At 45.1% G+C, this 18,132-nt stretch overlaps 1 protein-coding gene across 1 annotated transcript in view; it reads left to right on the top strand.

Annotated features, from left to right (window-relative positions):
• iqgap1 (IQ motif containing GTPase activating protein 1) overlaps positions 1–18,132 on the top strand; it is a 59,233-nt gene that overhangs the window by 4,119 nt on the left and 36,982 nt on the right. The window contains exons 3-6 of the mRNA XM_064989697.1: positions 15,446–15,602; positions 16,255–16,332; positions 16,622–16,698; positions 18,021–18,088. Coding sequence (XP_064845769.1) covers positions 15,446–15,602; positions 16,255–16,332; positions 16,622–16,698; positions 18,021–18,088 — 380 coding nt within the window. The remainder of the gene's footprint in view (positions 1–15,445; positions 15,603–16,254; positions 16,333–16,621; positions 16,699–18,020; positions 18,089–18,132) is intronic.

Below are 18,132 nucleotides of genomic sequence, written 5' to 3'. Positions count from 1 at the left end.
CAGGAAGTGACTAAGTCCCTGTTGAGTTTAGTATCTTCCGCTGTTGCCACAGAAACCCCTGGTCGTCATAGCAACGGGTTCCGGTGTGAGTGTTTGTTTGACTGTATGTTGTGAAGAGAAAACGTCAGTGGTACGCTGGTCTGTTGGGTCTTCCTCCTCTCCTGTGTTTTACCACGGTCTACTAGTTCTCTAAACACGGCTTGACGAATATATTGCTAAAGAGGTGAGAAGAGCCTTATGTCCGGGCCTAGGCCCTATGTTAAGTCTACATACAGCGTTTTCCAAACACCTCTGAAGTTGTCTGTGGTTCTCATGCAGTTCTGTCCCTCCAGTATCTTTAGCAGATGAGGTATCGCTAGCTGGTTAGCCTAGCACCAGAATGTTGTGCGGTGACGTCACCCTGCCTGAGAATTAAAGTAGTGTCACCCTTGCTCAACAAAGACTATAGTTTGTTGTGATTGGTTAGAAGTTACAATGCTGCTATGTGAATTGTGATGTTCTGTGAAGTGCAGAAAGCCCTGCGTTGTGACTCCCAGGTCAGGACAGAGACTGGTCTTACTCTGTTATATAATGAGACTCCAGCTCCTGATAGGTAGGTGCTTGTTGTTGTACAGTGTCAGGCTGGGGAGACCATTGTGTTCCAAATGGCAACCCAGCCCATAGTGCCCTACTTTTGACCAGAGCCCTATGTCGTGCACTAATGTAGGGAATATGGTGCCATTTGGGACACTCGTAGAGAGAACGAGAAAGTGAGTGTCAGGTGAAGGAGAGCGGCAGACAGGTGAGAACTATTAGCTTGTGAACACCTCAGTCTGGAGGCAAGGAATGCTCATGAAGGTGATGTGTGGTATGACGGGAATGCTTCTCACACAGGTATGAACACACTGTATGTGGACATGTGAGTAATTACTCTCCCTGTCTCTCTTTCTCTGTCATATATGCAAAAAAGGCCTTTGTGTTATCTGTACCAGTCATTTCCATGCATTGCAGTGTTTAGTTCTATAGCTGTCACTTCTGCCTGTAGATTATGATGGTATCAGAGGAGATATTTGAATATTGCTCATCTCTCACTGACTATTTGAGGAATTTCCTAGGTGGCAAATGACCAATAGCTGTAGACCTACTGTGTGAGAAATAGGCCTACAGTTGCTGAAGTAAGGTTGCAGGTTTTTTGAAGAGTTGTTCAGGACTTTGATTCAGGAGTACAGTACTACTGTTTGTTCTTCTCTTTGTGACACAACAACCACGTGAACCTGTTTTTTCCTCTTCAACTTCTGTCTTCTCTTTAGTCTCGTTCTCTCCCTTGCTCTCTCTGTGGAAATGGTCTTTCCTGCATGTTATTTATTGCTTTACACGAGAGGCTGGCTGAGCTTTCTCTGCCTCCAATTCAATCTGAAACTACATCTGGAGAAAGTAGTTAGCAGTCAGCTTCTAGGGTGAAGTGGTGAAGATGCTCTGTAGGAGGGTTCCCCTTGGGTTCCCCTTGGGTATAAAGAAAAGGCTGATGCTTAACGTTAGTAAGTTGTACAACTGAATGCATTCAATAGTAATGTCTTCCTCATTTAACCCAACCCCTCTGAATCAGAGAGGTATGGCGGGATGCCTTAATCGCCGTCCATGTCATCGGCGCCCAGGGGGCGGGTGTTGTTGGTGGTGAACTGCCATGTTCAAGGGCAGAACAGCCTTGCTGGCTCTGGGATTCTAACAAGCAACCTTTTAGGTTACTGTCCTAATGCTCGTAACCAACACTCTGACCACTAGGCAACCTGTGACCAGAATACCATCTCATTAGTTATGTTAGTCTGTATAGACATGTCAAATAGATACTTACAGTTGAACTGTTGTAAGTCGCTCTGGATAAGAGCGTCTGCTAAATGACTTAAATGTAAATGTAAACTGTACACATGCAACAATAACACAACTAAACTACATTGAACAGAAACAAAGCTAATTGAAATGTGCAGTTGTTTTAAGGATCCACCTACTGCTTCCCCTCAGTGTGTTCAGTATTACTAGTGTCTGATTGTCCAATCCCATCCTGGTATGGGGACATGCAACATCAGGTGGCAGTTGGAGGGTGGATGAAATCTGAAGACAACACCAGGTTCTGGTCTTGTCAGGTTTTGATTGGGTCGTGTTCACTAGGCACCAAATGGAAGAAAACGTGTTGGAACATTGAGGGATCAACATGGACTTGTCCAATAAGAAACAATCATTTTAGTTTTCTGTTTAAAAATGTTTCTGTTGTGCCCTAATGAACACAACCTTGGTAAACCAGCTCCTAACCCTGAATTGAAGAACTTCCCTCTGTCATCTTAAGCCTGTAAACTGGCCCTGTGAACAGACAGCCTAACACTTTCAGATGTTTTATTGTGTACTTGTGTCCTGTTAGAATGTGGGAAAGTGTAAGATAAGGACCAGTTTGCCTTCCCCATTTTGTGTGTTTAGCCTACCCATCCACCCTCTACATGCATCAGCAGTAATTGAGGGACCTACCTCCGTTTAACAGTTAAGGAGAGATGTGGATAGCTGGTACATGAGATTACTGGGAGATATACCCTGTATATACCTGACCTAGCAGCACAGACCAACGATGAACCAGAGAGATCATTCTGAGAGGGAGATCATTCCTTAGTACATCTCTGAACTATGTAGTGCTCTTAATCCTCCTCCCTTCACTACAGTACTCACACCACAACCATAGAGATCATTCCTTAGTACATCTCTGAACTATGTAGTGCTCTTAATCCTCCTCCCTTCACTACAGTGTACTCACACCACAACCATAGAGATCATTCCTTAGTACATCTCCGAACTATGTAGTGCTCTTAATCCTCCTCCCTTCACTACAGTACTCACACCACAACCATAGAGATCATTCCTTAGTACATCTCTGAACTATGTAGTGCTCTTAATCCTCCTCCCTTCACTACAGTACTCACACCACAACCATAGAGATCATTCCTTAGTACATCTCTGAACTATGTAGTGCTCTTAATCCTCCTCCCTTCACTACAGTATACTCACTCCACAACCATAGAGATCATTCCTTAGTACATCTCTGAACTATGTAGTGCTCTTAATCCTCCTCCCTTCACTCACTCCACAACCACACTTTATTTACCACCTTATTTCTGTGTTATTTCTCTCAAGCCGCTGCTATTCATGGTATTTGTGCTCCCCTCTGTGGTGACGAGTTGGTGCCTGGTGCTCGTACACAAAACGGGTCTTTTTTTTAGAGCGGAGTGTGAGAGCAAGGCACACACACACACGTGCACAGGTCCGCCAACCATGTCTTCCCATAACTCTTCTGAGGCAAGGTCCCATCTGTGTGTTGCATACTGCCCTCCTGCTGTGGACAAAGATGCACAAGTGGAGTCCAATGTACATAGGTCTTGGATACCATATGGATTTTAGAGGGTTAAATGTACCATCTGGCAGGCATGTACAAGAACATCAATACACACTACTGTATTATCTACTGCTATTTGGCTTTCATCTGCCAGTGTTTCCATGTAATGAACATACAGCTAACCACTAAGCAGCATGCTATGCTCTCATGAATGTATTTTCAATTGTTTGTTTTAGTGAGTTGGTGTAAACCAACAGATTGATTTCAGATCCGCTGTCTGCTGTGAAAGGGTCTGTAACTACAGTATGTAACTGTAGTTAGCTGTGTCAAACAGCAGGCTTTGTGGAGAAGTATTGGTGAATGGAGGGATGTTTCATGGCAGTAGATGAAGAGATGTGCAGAGTGAATGTGTGTGTTAAATCATACCGTTCTGACTGAGTTACTGTATTTCTTGAGTCCTCCATCTAATCTTCCCTCTTCTTTAGTTCTACAGTATAGTTGTTGCAACGCGTTATGGAACCCCAGCCGTCAACATAAATCTGCTCGTATGCCCTCATTCCTTCCCTCGATGCCTCCCTCCATCTCTTTACACTGCCTTCCCTTCTCTCTAGTTGTACAGTAATTTGATCGCTCTCCCTCCCTTCCATTTACCTCTCTTCTCTCTGTATATTCCTCTTCGCTCTGTGTACAGTATATTTGTTTCATCCTTCCATGTGAGAAACAAATTAGAATACTTTAATTAACTACAGTTGCTTAGCTGTACTAAACCACCAAACAACAAGAGATACACAACATAGTTGCATGCAGGTAGTGAGTGCAGTAAATACCCCAGGTCTCTGGCTGTTGCCATGAAGGAAGTCTACCGTGCTTAATGTCCAATACTTTCTCACACACTCTGAAATTAGGTTTGTTCATTTTGGTACCAAACGGAAGTAAACACTCAAACAGGGAAGGGACTTGTTACTGGTCCAATAAGAAACACACATTTTTATTTTCCAGTGCATAACATTTTGAAATGTTTTGCAATGTTCCCTAATTAGTGCTGAGTGATTCACCGAAATTGCTGTACATTTTCTGTTTTTAAACCATGAATTCACCAACGTTGGCTCAATTTGAATTCCATCTTGTTAATCATCTTGTTAAAATTACATTTTTTTTTACCCAAACCGACCTCAAAAGTAACTAATCGCTCAGCACTTTTTATTTTTTAAATTTAACCAGGTAGACCAGTTGAACAACTTCTTCTCATTTACAACTGCGACCTGGCCAAGATAAAGCAAAGCAGTGTGACCAAAAACAACGGAGTTACACATGGAATAAACAAATGTACAGTCAATAACACAAATCTGTATACAGTGTGTGCAAATGAGGTAAGGCAATAAATAGGCCATAATGGTGAAGTAATTACAATTTAGCAATTAACACTGGAGTGATGGATGTAGAAATACTGGTGTGCAAAAGAGCAGCAAACAAAATAAAAAATATGGGGATGAGGTAGGTGGTTGGATGGGCTATTTACAGATGGGCTGTGTGCAGCCAACAAACCCACTGGCTCCAGGTCATCTATAAGTCTTTGCTAGGTAAAGCTCTGCCTTCTCAGCTCACTGGTCACCATAGCAACAACCACACGCTCCAGCAGGTATATTTCACTGGTCATCCTCAAAGCCGACACCTCCTTTGGCCGCCTTTCCTTCCAGTTCTCTGCTGCCAATGACAGGAACGAATTGCAAAAAAATTATAATTAAATTTAAAAAAAATTAAATCACTGAAGTTGGAGACATCTCCCTCACTAACTTCAAGCATCGGCTGTCAGAGCAGCTTACCGATGTTGTGTATCTCTCGATCGGTAAGCTGCTCTGACTGCCGATGCGTAAAGTTAGTGAGGGAGATGTGTCCAACTTCAGTGATTTAATTTAAAAAAAAAATTTAATTAGAATTTTTTTGCAATTCGTTCCAGTCATTGGCAGCAGAGAACTGGAAGGAAAGGCGGCCAAAGGAGGTGTTGGCTTTGAGGATGACCAGTGAAATATACCTGCTGGAGCGTGTGCTACGGGTGGGTGTTGCTATGGTGACCAGTGAGCTGAAGGCAGAGCTTTACCTATCAGAGACTTATAGATGACCTGGAGCCAGTGGGTTTGTTGACGAATATGTAGCGAGGACCAGCCATCGAGAGCATACAGGTCACAATGGTGGGTAGTATATGGGGCTTTGGTGACAACAGATGGCACTGTGATAGACTGCATCCAATTTGCTGAGTAGAGTATTGGAGGAAATTTTGTAAAAGACATTGCCGAAGTCAAGGATCAGCAGAATAGTCCGTTTTACGAGGGTATGTTTGGCAGCATGAGTGAAGGAGGCTTTGTTGCAAAATAGAAAGCCGATTCTAGATTTAACTTTGGATTAGAGATGCTTAATGTGAGTCTGGAAGGAGAGTTTACACTAGCCAGACACCTAGGTATTTATAGTTGTCCACATATTCTAAGAACTATCCCAAATGAACAGGACCCAGTGCTGCTCAGTCAGCCCAAGTTCCCCTTTACTGAAGCCATTTTCAAGTCATTTCCTGTTTGTCTTTTCCAGGCTCACTGGAGTATAGCAGCTGCATGGAGGATGATGTAATCACTGGGTTGTTCTAGACAACAGAGCAGCAAGTAGAAGAATGCATCTAGGGCCTTGATGAAATCAAACTTTTGATAACATAATGATGCCATATCTCCTTAGGTGATTGTTGTGATGTCATGACATATATTGTATTGATTATTTATGAAGTCATTTTTGCATCAGCAGATGCCACAAAGTGCTATACAGAAACCCAGCCTACAGCCCCAAACAACAAGCGATGTAGAAGCACGGTGGCTAGGAAGAAACCTAGATAGGTTCCAGGCTCTGAGGGATGGCTAGTCCTCGTCTGTGTTGGGTGGAGATTATAGGAGTACATGGCCAGAGTACATTGTACATTTAGATTGTAATTTACCTGAGATTATAAACTGGTCAAAACATATTCAATGGTGGTGAAGAAATTCCTGCAGGCTCTAGTTTTATCTTGATTATTGTCCAGTCGTGTGGCGCAGTGCTGCAAGGAAAGACCTAGTTAAGCTGCAGCTGGCCCAGAACAGAGCGGCACGTCTTGCTCTTCATTGTAATCAGAGGGCTGATATAAATACTATGCTGCCAGTCTCTCTTGGCTGAGAGACTGACTGCATCGCTTCTTCTGTTTATAAGAAATGTGTTGAAAATCCCAAATTTGTTTGCATAGTCAACTTACACACAGCTCTGACACACACTTATCCCACCAGACATGCCACCAGGGGTCTTTTTTTTTTGCCACCAGCAGTCCCCAAATCGAGAAAAAAACGTGTTTTATATATATATATATATATATATTGATAACATGCATGCATATATATATTATTTATTTATTTATTGCATGGAACTCTGTTCCATCCCATATTGCTCAAATAAACTGCAAACCTGGTTTGTTTAAAAAACAAAAACAAAGTGACACCTCATGGCACAACACCTCTCCCGTATTTGACCTAGATAGTTTGTGTGTGTGCATTGATATGTTGGCCACATGTTCCTTTTTTAATGTTCTTCTGTCCTTGAGCTGTTCTGGTCTATTTAATGTTCTGTATTATGTCATGTTTTGTGTGGACCCCAGGAAGAGTAGCTGCTGCTTTTGCAACAGTTAATGGGGATCCTAATAAAATACCATGATGTCCTCAGGGGACTGTTGGGATATATCATGGTGATGTATTATTCTGACAGTCAAATTGAGGTCATACATCCTTAGTCATTGTTCAGTAAAGGCAGTCTACATATAACCACCACAAATATTAAACAATGGTCACATCATAGTTACATTTTTATTGTCAAATTTGAATGTACAACAGTCATTTTCGATTGGCCCATAAATTAGAAGCTACGACGTAGTCCTTTTTGAATGGCCCTTAAACTTGGCCTGGTAATATTGTCCTGTTTGATTGGACCTTATATTTTGTCGTTGTAGGAGAGCCGACTCTGTTGGTCACCTGTGGGTGTCACTGGTTTCTTGGCAACAACAGTGAAAGCTTAACTGTTGTGATGACAGGTTCTGATGGTGTCCGCCCTACATTATCTGCCTCCAAGGGAGAGAGATGGAGGAACTGGGAGATGGTGAGGGGGAGAAGAGGGCAGGAGAAAAGAAACGAGAGAGGGAGGGCTCAGCACAGCAGTCCGTAGAAGACTAGAAGTGACTTTTCCGGTTTAGATATCAGTTAGGGGTAAACCTCAGCGCTTGAACAAGACATGTTGATAAGACCAGAAAGGGATTTGTGTGAGAGCGATAGGGGTAGAGAGAGGGGAGTAGAGAGATGTTGCTGCAAAGTGTGTGATGGAGAAATGTGGTTTCGTGATGTGACTGGTCTGTCCTTCCTCTTGCTTGGCCTCGTCTGGCCGCCTCCCCTGTTTTGAAAAGACACATACACACTGACACATGTAACAAGCGAGTAGGACATAGAACAGTGTGTAGTTTTCGTCTTGGCATTGATGGGTAGTCTGGCGTGAGTCAGGCAGGTTGGGCGGAGGGGAGATTTCAGACGAGACACTGACTGAATAGAGGAAATGCTTTGTCCCTTAACTGCTCTGATCTGGAGCACGTGTGTGTGAGTTGTAAGCGTTTGAATATGTGTCCCAGTCACTAGCCTCCATGAGTTAGTCAGGTGTCATCTCCCTATCTTAACCAACAGCTGGAAAACTCATGAATAGATGACCCCCCCCTCCCCGCCTGGTTCCTCCTGGTGGTTTGTGACAAGGGGAGGTCAGTCGGGTCTGAAGGATTCCTGTGTTGCAGCAAGGCATGTAATGGGCTCTTTCGCTCCCCCCCCCTCTCTCGCTTCCCCGGGCCCCGAAGACGTGGACGTTAAGGGAGCCCTCCACATCTGATTCAGAGGGGTTGGGTTTAATGCGGAAGACACATTTCAGTTGAATGCATTCAGTTGTACAACTGACTAGGTATCCCCCTTTTTTGTTCTCTCGTTCCATCTCGCTTTCTCTCTCTCGCATTCTCTCTGGTGAATCACTGTAATTACTACAGGAACCTGGTGATAAAGGCCCACTGTGTGGGGCCATCCAAGTGGAAGAGATTGGGTTACTCACTGTAAAATTATTTGCACATAATTGAATAATATTCTCCTCCAGTTTCCCCTCAAAATACAAAGAGAACAGACAGCTGGGAGGAAGAGGAGAGAGTGAATAGAGATGTTTCTAGACCTCCACAACATTGTTCTCTAACTAGATAAGGAGCACCATGGATTTGCCTTTTCCTCCCATCTCAGCCCTCTATAAACATACCTGTCCACGGACACATGCCTACACACACACACACACACACGGACACACACACACGGACACATGCCACACAGACTTGACATTGTGCAGAAAGGAACTGGTCATTCAGATCAGTGATTTCATTCAAATAGAATTGTGCCCCCCCTTGTCTCCTAAGTCCACAGCCTGATCAAATCATACGGATGGAAGGATGGATCTTCGAAGTGTTGGAACTGAGCCAGCAGCCTGATCGGATCAAAGAGAAGCATTAATTAAAGCAAGAAGGGAAGAAAGGATGCACTTTTGAAGTATTGGAATGGCACCGGCGGCCTGCTCTGCTCATAGTGGCCATCATCCTGCTTGTGTCTGGAAACAGGCTGTGAGGCAGAAAGTGTGTTTGTGGTCTGCTGCTCTGGGACAAACACTCTGGGGTAAAGTTTCCCCTACGTACAGTTCTTGAATCATCTTCAATTCTCCCAATGCTAATATGGGGAAAATGCTAAACTGTCCCAGGATCAGCGTCTAGGGGCAACTTAATCCTGGGAGAGAGGAAGGATAGAGGGAGTATGCTCTAGGGATTCTCCATAGCCACAGCAGCTAGTGCTACAGACTGTACCTGTCACCTGATTCAAATGGGGGAGGTGCTGTCTGAAATGGGGGAGGTACTAGTAACTTTCTTCCAACAAGGTTCCAGCATCTTTGTTGGATGCGTAGCCAGGCCTGCACAATGCAGCTCTGCTCGGCACAGCTTTAGTATCGTGTGTGAAAACGGTATTAAATGGGACTGGCTAGGCTAACAGCTAGCGGTGCCATAGTGTCCAGTAGAGTCCAGTCCCCTGCTCTCACACTTCCTGGTGGTGTACATCAGGAAGCTTCCCAAAGCACAGAGGTCAGGGTTCAATCCAATAGGAAGAGACTGCTACCTGACGACTGTCTCCTCAGGAAGACATACAGATTGTGGAGAAACGCTGACTGTTTTCGGTACAGTGGGGGCTGGTGGAAGAAGACCTTGAAAGACCATTTTCATTTTAATGAATGAATGATTTGTTTAATACCGTTCCATTTAATCTATTCCAGACATTACAATGAGTGACTTAAAGTGACACCAGCCTCCACTGTTGCAGTCGTACCCTGTTGAAGACCGAGAGAAGACATGCTAGATAAAACAGTTCTAGTATCTAATAATAGGCGAGCCTCCAATGTTATCTCTCTGCATTCCTGACAACACTGCCATATTTCAGGTTGTCATTTTATCTCTGGAAAATTGCTTGTGTGTGTCATGTTCACAACTTTGACATTTCTTCTGGCATCTCTCCTGCGTGCGGAATTCAATTGTCATTGACATTCTACAGTCCCATTCATAGGTGTGTGTTTGCTCTGGTCTGACCCCTGTGCCTCTCTGATAAAATACCCATTAGTATGGCACCTTTATGAAGCCTTTCACTGTGGAGCAGTGAAAGGAGGAGTTGTTCCCCTCTGCCCACCACAGCCCCGTTACCTGTGGCCTGGCCACACTGGGCCTGTGTTGGGAGACCCAGAGTCATGACTTACTGGGAGGGAGGAGTTGTTCCCCTCTGTCCACCACAGCCCCGTTACCTGTGGCCTGGCCACACTGGGCCTGTGTTGGGAGACCCAGAGTCATGACTTACTGGGAGGGAGGAGTTGTTCCCCTCTGCCCACCACAGCCCCGTTACCTGTGGCCTGGCCACACTGGGCCTGTGTTGGGAGACCCAGAGTCATGACTTACTGGGAGGGAGGAGTTGTTCCCCTCTGCCCACCACAGCCCCGTTACCTGTGGCCTGGCCACACTGGGCCTGTGTTGGGAGACCCAGAGTCATGACTTACTGGGAGGGGGAGGAGTTGTTGGCCCCTCTGCCCACCACAGCCCCGTTACCTGTGGCCTGGCCACACTGGGCCTGTGTTGGGAGACCCAGAGTCATGACTTACTGGGAGGGAGGAGTTGTTCCCCTCTGCCCACCACAGCCCCGTTACCTGTGGCCTGGCCACACTGGGCCTGTGTTGGGAGACCCAGAGTCATGACTTACTGGGAGGGAGGAGTTGTTCCCCTCTGCCCACCACAGCCCCGTTACCTGTGGCCTGGCCACACTGGGCCTGTGTTGGGAGACCCAGAGTCATGACTTACTGGGAGGGAGGAGTTGTTCCCCTCTGCCCACCACAGCCCCGTTACCTGTGGCCTGGCCACACTGGGCCTGTGTTGGGAGACCCAGAGTCATGACTTACTGGGAGGGAGGAGTTGTTCCCCTCTGTCCACCACAGCCCCGTTACCTGTGGCCTGGCCACACTGGGCCTGTGTTGGGAGACCCAGAGTCATGACTTACTGGGAGGGAGGAGTTGTTTCAGCTGGAGGGTTTGGGTTTGTTGGCCTGTGTACTGCAAATCGTGTGTGTGTGTTTGTGCACCTAATACAGGATGTGTGCCAAAAGTGGGAGTGTACCTTTTCTTTAGTAAAGGGTTTCTACACACTGAACAAGGCTGCAAAGCTGAAATGTTTGTGTTCCGTAACCCTGTGTTGGGAAGAGTTAAGGGAGCTTCATACTACATTTTTTTGACCATCACACCTTTTTGCTGAATTCTGTATTCACCTGTTTTTATGTACCAACCAAACTTCTGGGAGAGCGCGGGGGTCCCCTTTTTTGAAAAGGGACGTACAGAAAGTGTTTTCCTTCCTTCAAAGCTGATTTTTGACATTCACTTTGTCCTCCAACTGTGAAATGGCTTCTACCCAAAGATAGACTGGGCTTTCACAGCAGAGAACACACACTGCTATGGTTACTGGGACATTACTAGAATGGTGACCTACTGGGAGGCATGGAACTACTGGGTTACTGGGAGGCAGTTGGTATCCAGGCCCTCTGGTTCTTCAGTGGACTAGCACGATCACGTACACGCTGTAACGGGGGCCGAGCACCGTCGCGTGCACGCTGTAACGGGGGCCGAGCACCGTCGCGTGCACGCTGTAACGGGGGCCGAGCACCTTCCTTCGCGTGCACGCTGTAACGGGGGCGCGAGCACCTGTAACTGGGGCCGAGCACTGGGAGGCGCGTACACGCTGTAACGGGGGCCGAGCACCGTCGCGTGCACGCTGTAACGGGGGCCGAGCACCGTCGCGTGCACGCTGTAACGGGGGCCGAGCACCGTCGCGTGCACGCTGTAACGGGGGCCGAGCACCGTCGCGTGCACGCTGTAACGGGGGCCGAGCAGCACGCTGTAACGGGGGCCGAGCACCGTCGCGTGCACGCTGTAACGGGGCCGAGCACCGTCGCGCACGCTGTAACGGGGCCGAGCACCGTCGCGTGCACGCTGTAACGGGGGCCGAGCATAGTCTGATAGTTAGTTTAAAGTGGCGTTCTCATCTCTTCTGTCCCCTTTACCCAGAACTGCAGGTTCCTCAGTGGCTTAGCATGACACAAACGCACTGTAAAAATGTGTCTTCAGGTCTGACATCAGGGGATTTACATGCCAAGAGGAATGCTGAGAATGTTTAGGTGTGGTTTGTTAGAGGTGAGAGTACTCTGCTGTACTACGTACTGGACTGGATGTAATCTGCTCCCCTAGTTGACATCTACACCGGGAAGCAAAAGTATGTGAACCCTTTGGAAATACCTGGTTCTGCATAAATTGGTCATCAAATTTGATCTGCTCTTCATCTAAGTCACAACAATACACTGTGTTTAAACTAACACACAAATTATTGTATTTTTCTTGTCTCTTGAATACATACTTTTTCCAACCTACCCTTTTAATGTTTAAATTATGTGAACGCTCAAGGCTAATGTTTTCTTCAAAAGCTAATTGGAGTCAGGAGTCAGCAAACCTGGAGTCTAATCAATGAGATTGGAGATGTTGGTTAGAGTTGCCTTGACCTGTTAAAAAATTTGAGTTTGCTATTCACAAGAAGCATTGCCTGATGTGAACCATGCCTCGAACAAAAGATCTCAGAAGACATACGATTAAGAATTGTTAACTTGCATAAAGCTGGAAAGGGTTACAAAGGACATCAAGGCTTTTAGAGATACCATCAGTCCACAGTAAGACAAATTGTCTATAAATGGAGAAAGTTCAGCACTGTTGCTACTCTCCCTAGGAGTGGCCGTCCTGCAAAGATGACTGCAAGATCACAGCGCAGAATAATCATTGAGGTTAAGAAGAATCCTAGTGTCAGCCTAAGGTTTACAGAAACCTCTGGAACATGCTAACATCTCTGTTGACGAGTCTATGATACGTCAAACACTAAACAAGAAGGGTGTTCATGGGAGGACACCATGGAAGGAGCCACTTGTCCCTCAAAAAAACATTGCTGCATGTCTGAAGTTTGCAAAAGTGCACCTGGATGTTCCACAGCACTTCTGGCAAAATATTCAGAGGACAGATTAAACTACAGTTGAGTTGTTTGGAAGGAAAACACAATACTGTGTGGAGAAAAAAAGGCACAGCACACCAACATCAATCTCATCCCAACTGTAAAGTATGGTGGAGGGAGCATCATGGTTTGGGGCTGCCTCAGGGCCTAGACAGCTTGCGATCATCGGAAAAATGAATTCCCAAGTTTATCAAGACAATTTGCAGGAGAATGTAAGGCTATCTTGTCCGCCAATTGAAGCTCAACAGAAGTTGGGTGACGCAACAGGACAACGACCCAAAACACAGAAGTAAATCAACAGAATGGCTTCAACAGAAGAAAATACGCCTTCTGGAGTGACCCAGTCAGACCTCAACCTGATATTAAAATGCTGTGTCATGACCTCGGGCGGTTCACACCAGTCATCCCAAGAATATTGCTGAACTGAAACCGTTTTGTAAAGAGGAATGGTCCACAGTTTCTCCTGATCGTTGGGCAGGTCTGATCTACAGAAAACGTTTGGTTGAGGTTATTGCTGCCAAAGGAGGGTCAACCAGTTATTAAATCCAAGGGTTCACATACTTTCCCCACCCTACATTGTGAATGTTTATACGGTGTGTTCAATAAAGACATGAAAACGTGTTATTAGTTTAAGCAGACTGTGACTAAATGAAGATCAGATCAAATTGTATGACCAGAAATCCCGGTATTTCCAAAGGGTTCTGTTTTTCTTGCCGCTGTAACTGAGGTTCAGTTGGTATGAGCCTGGCACTGCCAATGTCATGGGTTCAATTCCTGCAGGGATTACATATTAGTGTTAGTACACAGATTAATATACATTTCTGCAGTACCTGTGACTGGATGAAATCGACTGCTAAGTGGCATCTTATCTATGGTGATCTGAACACATGATTTGATGATATACTGTGTATTGGTTCAAATGTAGTGTACTAAACACAATGTTAGTTTTCTAACAGTAACAGAACTGATACGTTCAGCTCCTAGGAAATGAAATGCTACACTGTGGTAACTAGAGGCAACAGGAGAGAAGAATAGTCCTCTCAGAGATTTACACACTCTGGAGGGGTGAGGAGTTGAATGTCACTGGGTTTAGTGTGTGTGTGTACTGCATGTTTCGGGGCTTTAAGCTGACCTTTTTTACAAGGCGTCTGTCTGCTCCTAAGTTGAAAAATGTAGGTGCACAAATGTAGGAGCACAATGAAATGAGGTAGTAAAACTAGAATCCTTAATTTTCTGTGTACTGTTGGTGTGTGTTTCTGAAGGCACTCTATTCTGTGTATCATGCAGCTCTGAGGTTTATTACCAACCAAAAGCACCTGACACACCGCTGTGATCTCTATAGTGAAGTTGGCTGGTCTTCACACCGCTGTGATCTCTATAGTGAAGTTGGCTGGTCTTCACACCGCTGTGATCTCTATAGTGAAGTTGGCTGGTCTTCACACCGCTGTGATCTCTATAGTGAAGTTGATCTCTATAGTGAAGTTGGCTGGTCTTCACACCGCTGTGATCTCTATAGTGACGTTGGCTGGTCTTCACACTGCTGTGATCTCTATGGTGATGTTGGCTGGTCTTCACACTGCTGTGATCTCTATAGTGATGTTGGCTGGTCTTCACACCGCTGTGATGTTGGCTGGTCTTCACACCGCTGTGATCTCTATAGTGATGTTGGCTGGTCTTCACACCGCTGTGATCTCTATAGTGAAGTTGGCTGGTCTTCACACCGCTGTGATCTCTATGGTGATGTTGGCTGGTCTTCACACTGCTGTGATCTCTATGGTGAAGTTGGCTGGTCTTCACACCGCTGTGATCTCTATAGTGAAGTTGGCAGGTCTTCAAACTGCTGTGATCTCTATAGTGAAGTTGGCAAGTCTTCATTGACTCGGGATTAAACATTGCTATACTATCTGTAAGTGGCAGTTTTCCCTAAAATGGCCTTTCTCTGTTCTTCTTTGACAAAGTCAGAAAATAAATGCCAGTTACGGTTTCATTCCTTCTTACTTTTAACGGTTACTAAAATCCAGAATGGATCATGGAAAAAGGTGTTTTAGCTACTCAGCTCTGTGGTCTTGGAATCATCTCCAGACCAGCTTGAAACCCAGCATCTTGTTTCCTTGGAGTTTAAAGGTTTGGTTGACTTACATGTTACTGAGACATGATAGTCATTAGGACTTTACATGGTTCTACTTATGATAAAAATCTATCTGTGACGCTTGTATGGTTCTGGAATTCTAATAAATGTGTGTTTACGTATAAAAAATTTAACAAATATTTTTTTTTTACTATTTGTTCCAAACATTGTTCCCTTCTGCTGCCATCCTGGATGGACCAGGTCTCTTGAGAAATAGTTTTTCTTCTTAATGAGACGAACCTGGATAAAGGTTAAATAAAAGCTCTTTGTCCTCCAGGTGGATGGAGGCGTGTCTGGACGAGGAGCTCCCGCCCACCACAGAGCTGGAGGAAGGGCTTAGGAACGGGGTGTACCTGGCCAAACTCGGCAACTTCTTCGCCCCACAAACCGTTTCCATCAAGAAAATCTACGACCGCGAGCAGACCCGCTACAAGGTGAGGACCGAGGAGATGCACTGCAGACTGTAACACACGCAACCAACACACACACACACACACACACACACACACACACACAGGCTCCAGATAAGTGCAGGTTAAAGGGACAAAGATGGTCTTATATTCATTCAGTTACCAGAGGAGACAAACTCCCTTTTGCCCAACCCGCCAAACTCACACCGGACTATCCATCAAGGTGTAGGGGCAAGTTGCACCTAGACACTAATCTGGGGTCAGTTTAGCATTTTTCACCAATTATAGTCAAGTTTATGATTGGGGGAGGTGACGCTGATCCTAGATCTGTTTCGAGGGAAACCTTCACCCCGGAGCACCTATCAATGCCCCGAGGAACAGACATGCATCAATGGTCCTATTCTATCAACACAGTTTGACTTAAGATAAATAACCAAAAACAGACATTGTTATTACACTGCAAGAATGCGCCCAAGAAATCCCCCATCTCCAGTCTTACCTTGAAAATGTTTTAGTTGAGTAGGACCCCAGGTTACTGTGACTCACTGTCTGAGTCGGGCTTGATTTACTCAACGGGGAAGGAATGAATCGTGTGTATTACTATAACTGTAATTGCTTGTTTGTTTATGTGTGTGTCACATTGTAACTCACTATGTTTTGTGTTTCATTCCTGCAGGCCACTGGGCTTCATTTTAGACATACAGACAATGTCATCCAGTGGCTAAACGCCATGACAGAGAAGGGCCTGCCGAAGGTGAGTGATGGGCTTACACACACACACACTGACAGACATAGCAGTCACTGTATTCTCAATACCAGGGAAGGGTATTTTCCCCGTACCACTCCTGTGTAACAAGCCGGGGGTTGCCTGGATCCCACTCCCAGACTACTGAACCCTCAGCCCTGGGTCACGTTCAATAGGAACAAACGGAAGAATGTTTTGAAACATTCACATTCTTATTGGACAAGTCCAGGTAATATGTAATTAATTTCCTAGCGTTTTAGCATGTTTCGTGCCTAATGAAGATGTCATCTGTCCTCAGATCTTCTATCCAGAGACTACAGACATCTATGATAGGAAGAACATGCCGCGCTGCATCTACTGCATACATGCTCTCAGGTACACACACACACACACACACACACACACACACACACACACACACACACACACACACACACACAATGAATTTAAATTTGTATAGATTTTCTGAATACTCTAGGAAAACCTTTCATCACAAATCAGAGATAGCAGTGGTTCAAACTGTAGAACCCAGTTCCTACATCTGAATATCAAAATGTGTTTTGTTTGATAAAACACATGTTCCATTTTATCTCTGGGATCCTCAGGATGACAAATCAGAGCAAGATTACTGAGTGCATGTTGTTTACCTTCAGAGATGAATGTATCAAACCAGTTGATAAGTGATCAGTTTGTTGTTGTGCTCTCAAACCATATCATGCTATTTCTTTCACTATAATAGCTACTGTAAATTGGACAGTGCAGTTAGATTAACATGAATTTAAGCTTTCTGTCCGTATAAGACATATCTATGTCCTGGAAATGTTGCTGTTACTAATAACATCATTCTCGTCATATTAGCGCAATTTAGCAACAACTGTCTTGGTATAGGGACACCGATCCCATACATCCTTAAGAGGTTTAAAATGATATTAAACCCTGATCTGCCTCTCACAGTGCTACCTGAACTCTCACAGAAAAGTCACAATAGACAAATTGACTATCGTAATATTTTCTCAGTGAAAAATGTTCAACATTTTCTGCTTTGCTCTGTCCTACTCAATACTGCCTGTATGTGAAGTTGAAAACGTAGACTGGATTTGTGCATGTTTACTCTCAGAACTTGGTTTTTGGAAACCTGACACGTTTATGAGGTGAATGGTAGGATTTTGGACTGGTGAGGTATTCAGCACCAAGGAGAAACTCCAACCGCTTCAACCTTGCGATGGCAGTTCACATCCCAAATGGCACCCGGTTCCCTATAAAGTGCACTACTTTTCACTAGATCCCTATTGGCCCTGGTCAGAAGTAGTGTACTAAATAGGGAATAGGGTGCCATTTGGGACACAAGAAGTATGTGTTGATAGAACATTCTAGCTGCATGTAAAATGGATGCTGAGGCTGTACATCTACTGATCCATGTCCCAGATTGCACCATATTTCCTTTGTAGTGCACAATATAGGGAACAGGGTGCCATTTGGGAAGGGTCCTTGGCCGTTTAGAGTCAGGAAGTCAACACTGCAGGACTGGGTGGCGGAGGGGGGTAGGAGGTGTGTGTTTAACCCCCAGCTCCAGTCCACACTAGATGAATGGCTGTTTGTTGACTACAATGCCTTCTGGCCCCCTCCCCTGGTGCCGCACACATGCCAGAACACAGCTCCAACAACATGTTTATCTCTTTCTCTTTCCCCCCAAACAGTTTGTACCTGTTCAAGCTGGGTCTAGCCCCTCAGATCCAGGACCTGTATGGCAAGGTGGACTTCACAGGTGAGTTTGTCCCAATACCACAGTGTTAAATTTTCTTTCACTCA

The sequence above is a fragment of the Oncorhynchus masou genome, chromosome 2 (assembly GCF_036934945.1).
Source record: "Oncorhynchus masou masou isolate Uvic2021 chromosome 2, UVic_Omas_1.1, whole genome shotgun sequence".
Lineage (NCBI taxonomy): Eukaryota > Metazoa > Chordata > Actinopteri > Salmoniformes > Salmonidae > Oncorhynchus > Oncorhynchus masou.
The sequence above is the reverse complement of the archived record's forward strand: the minus strand, read 5'-3'. Positions and strand labels throughout refer to the sequence as shown.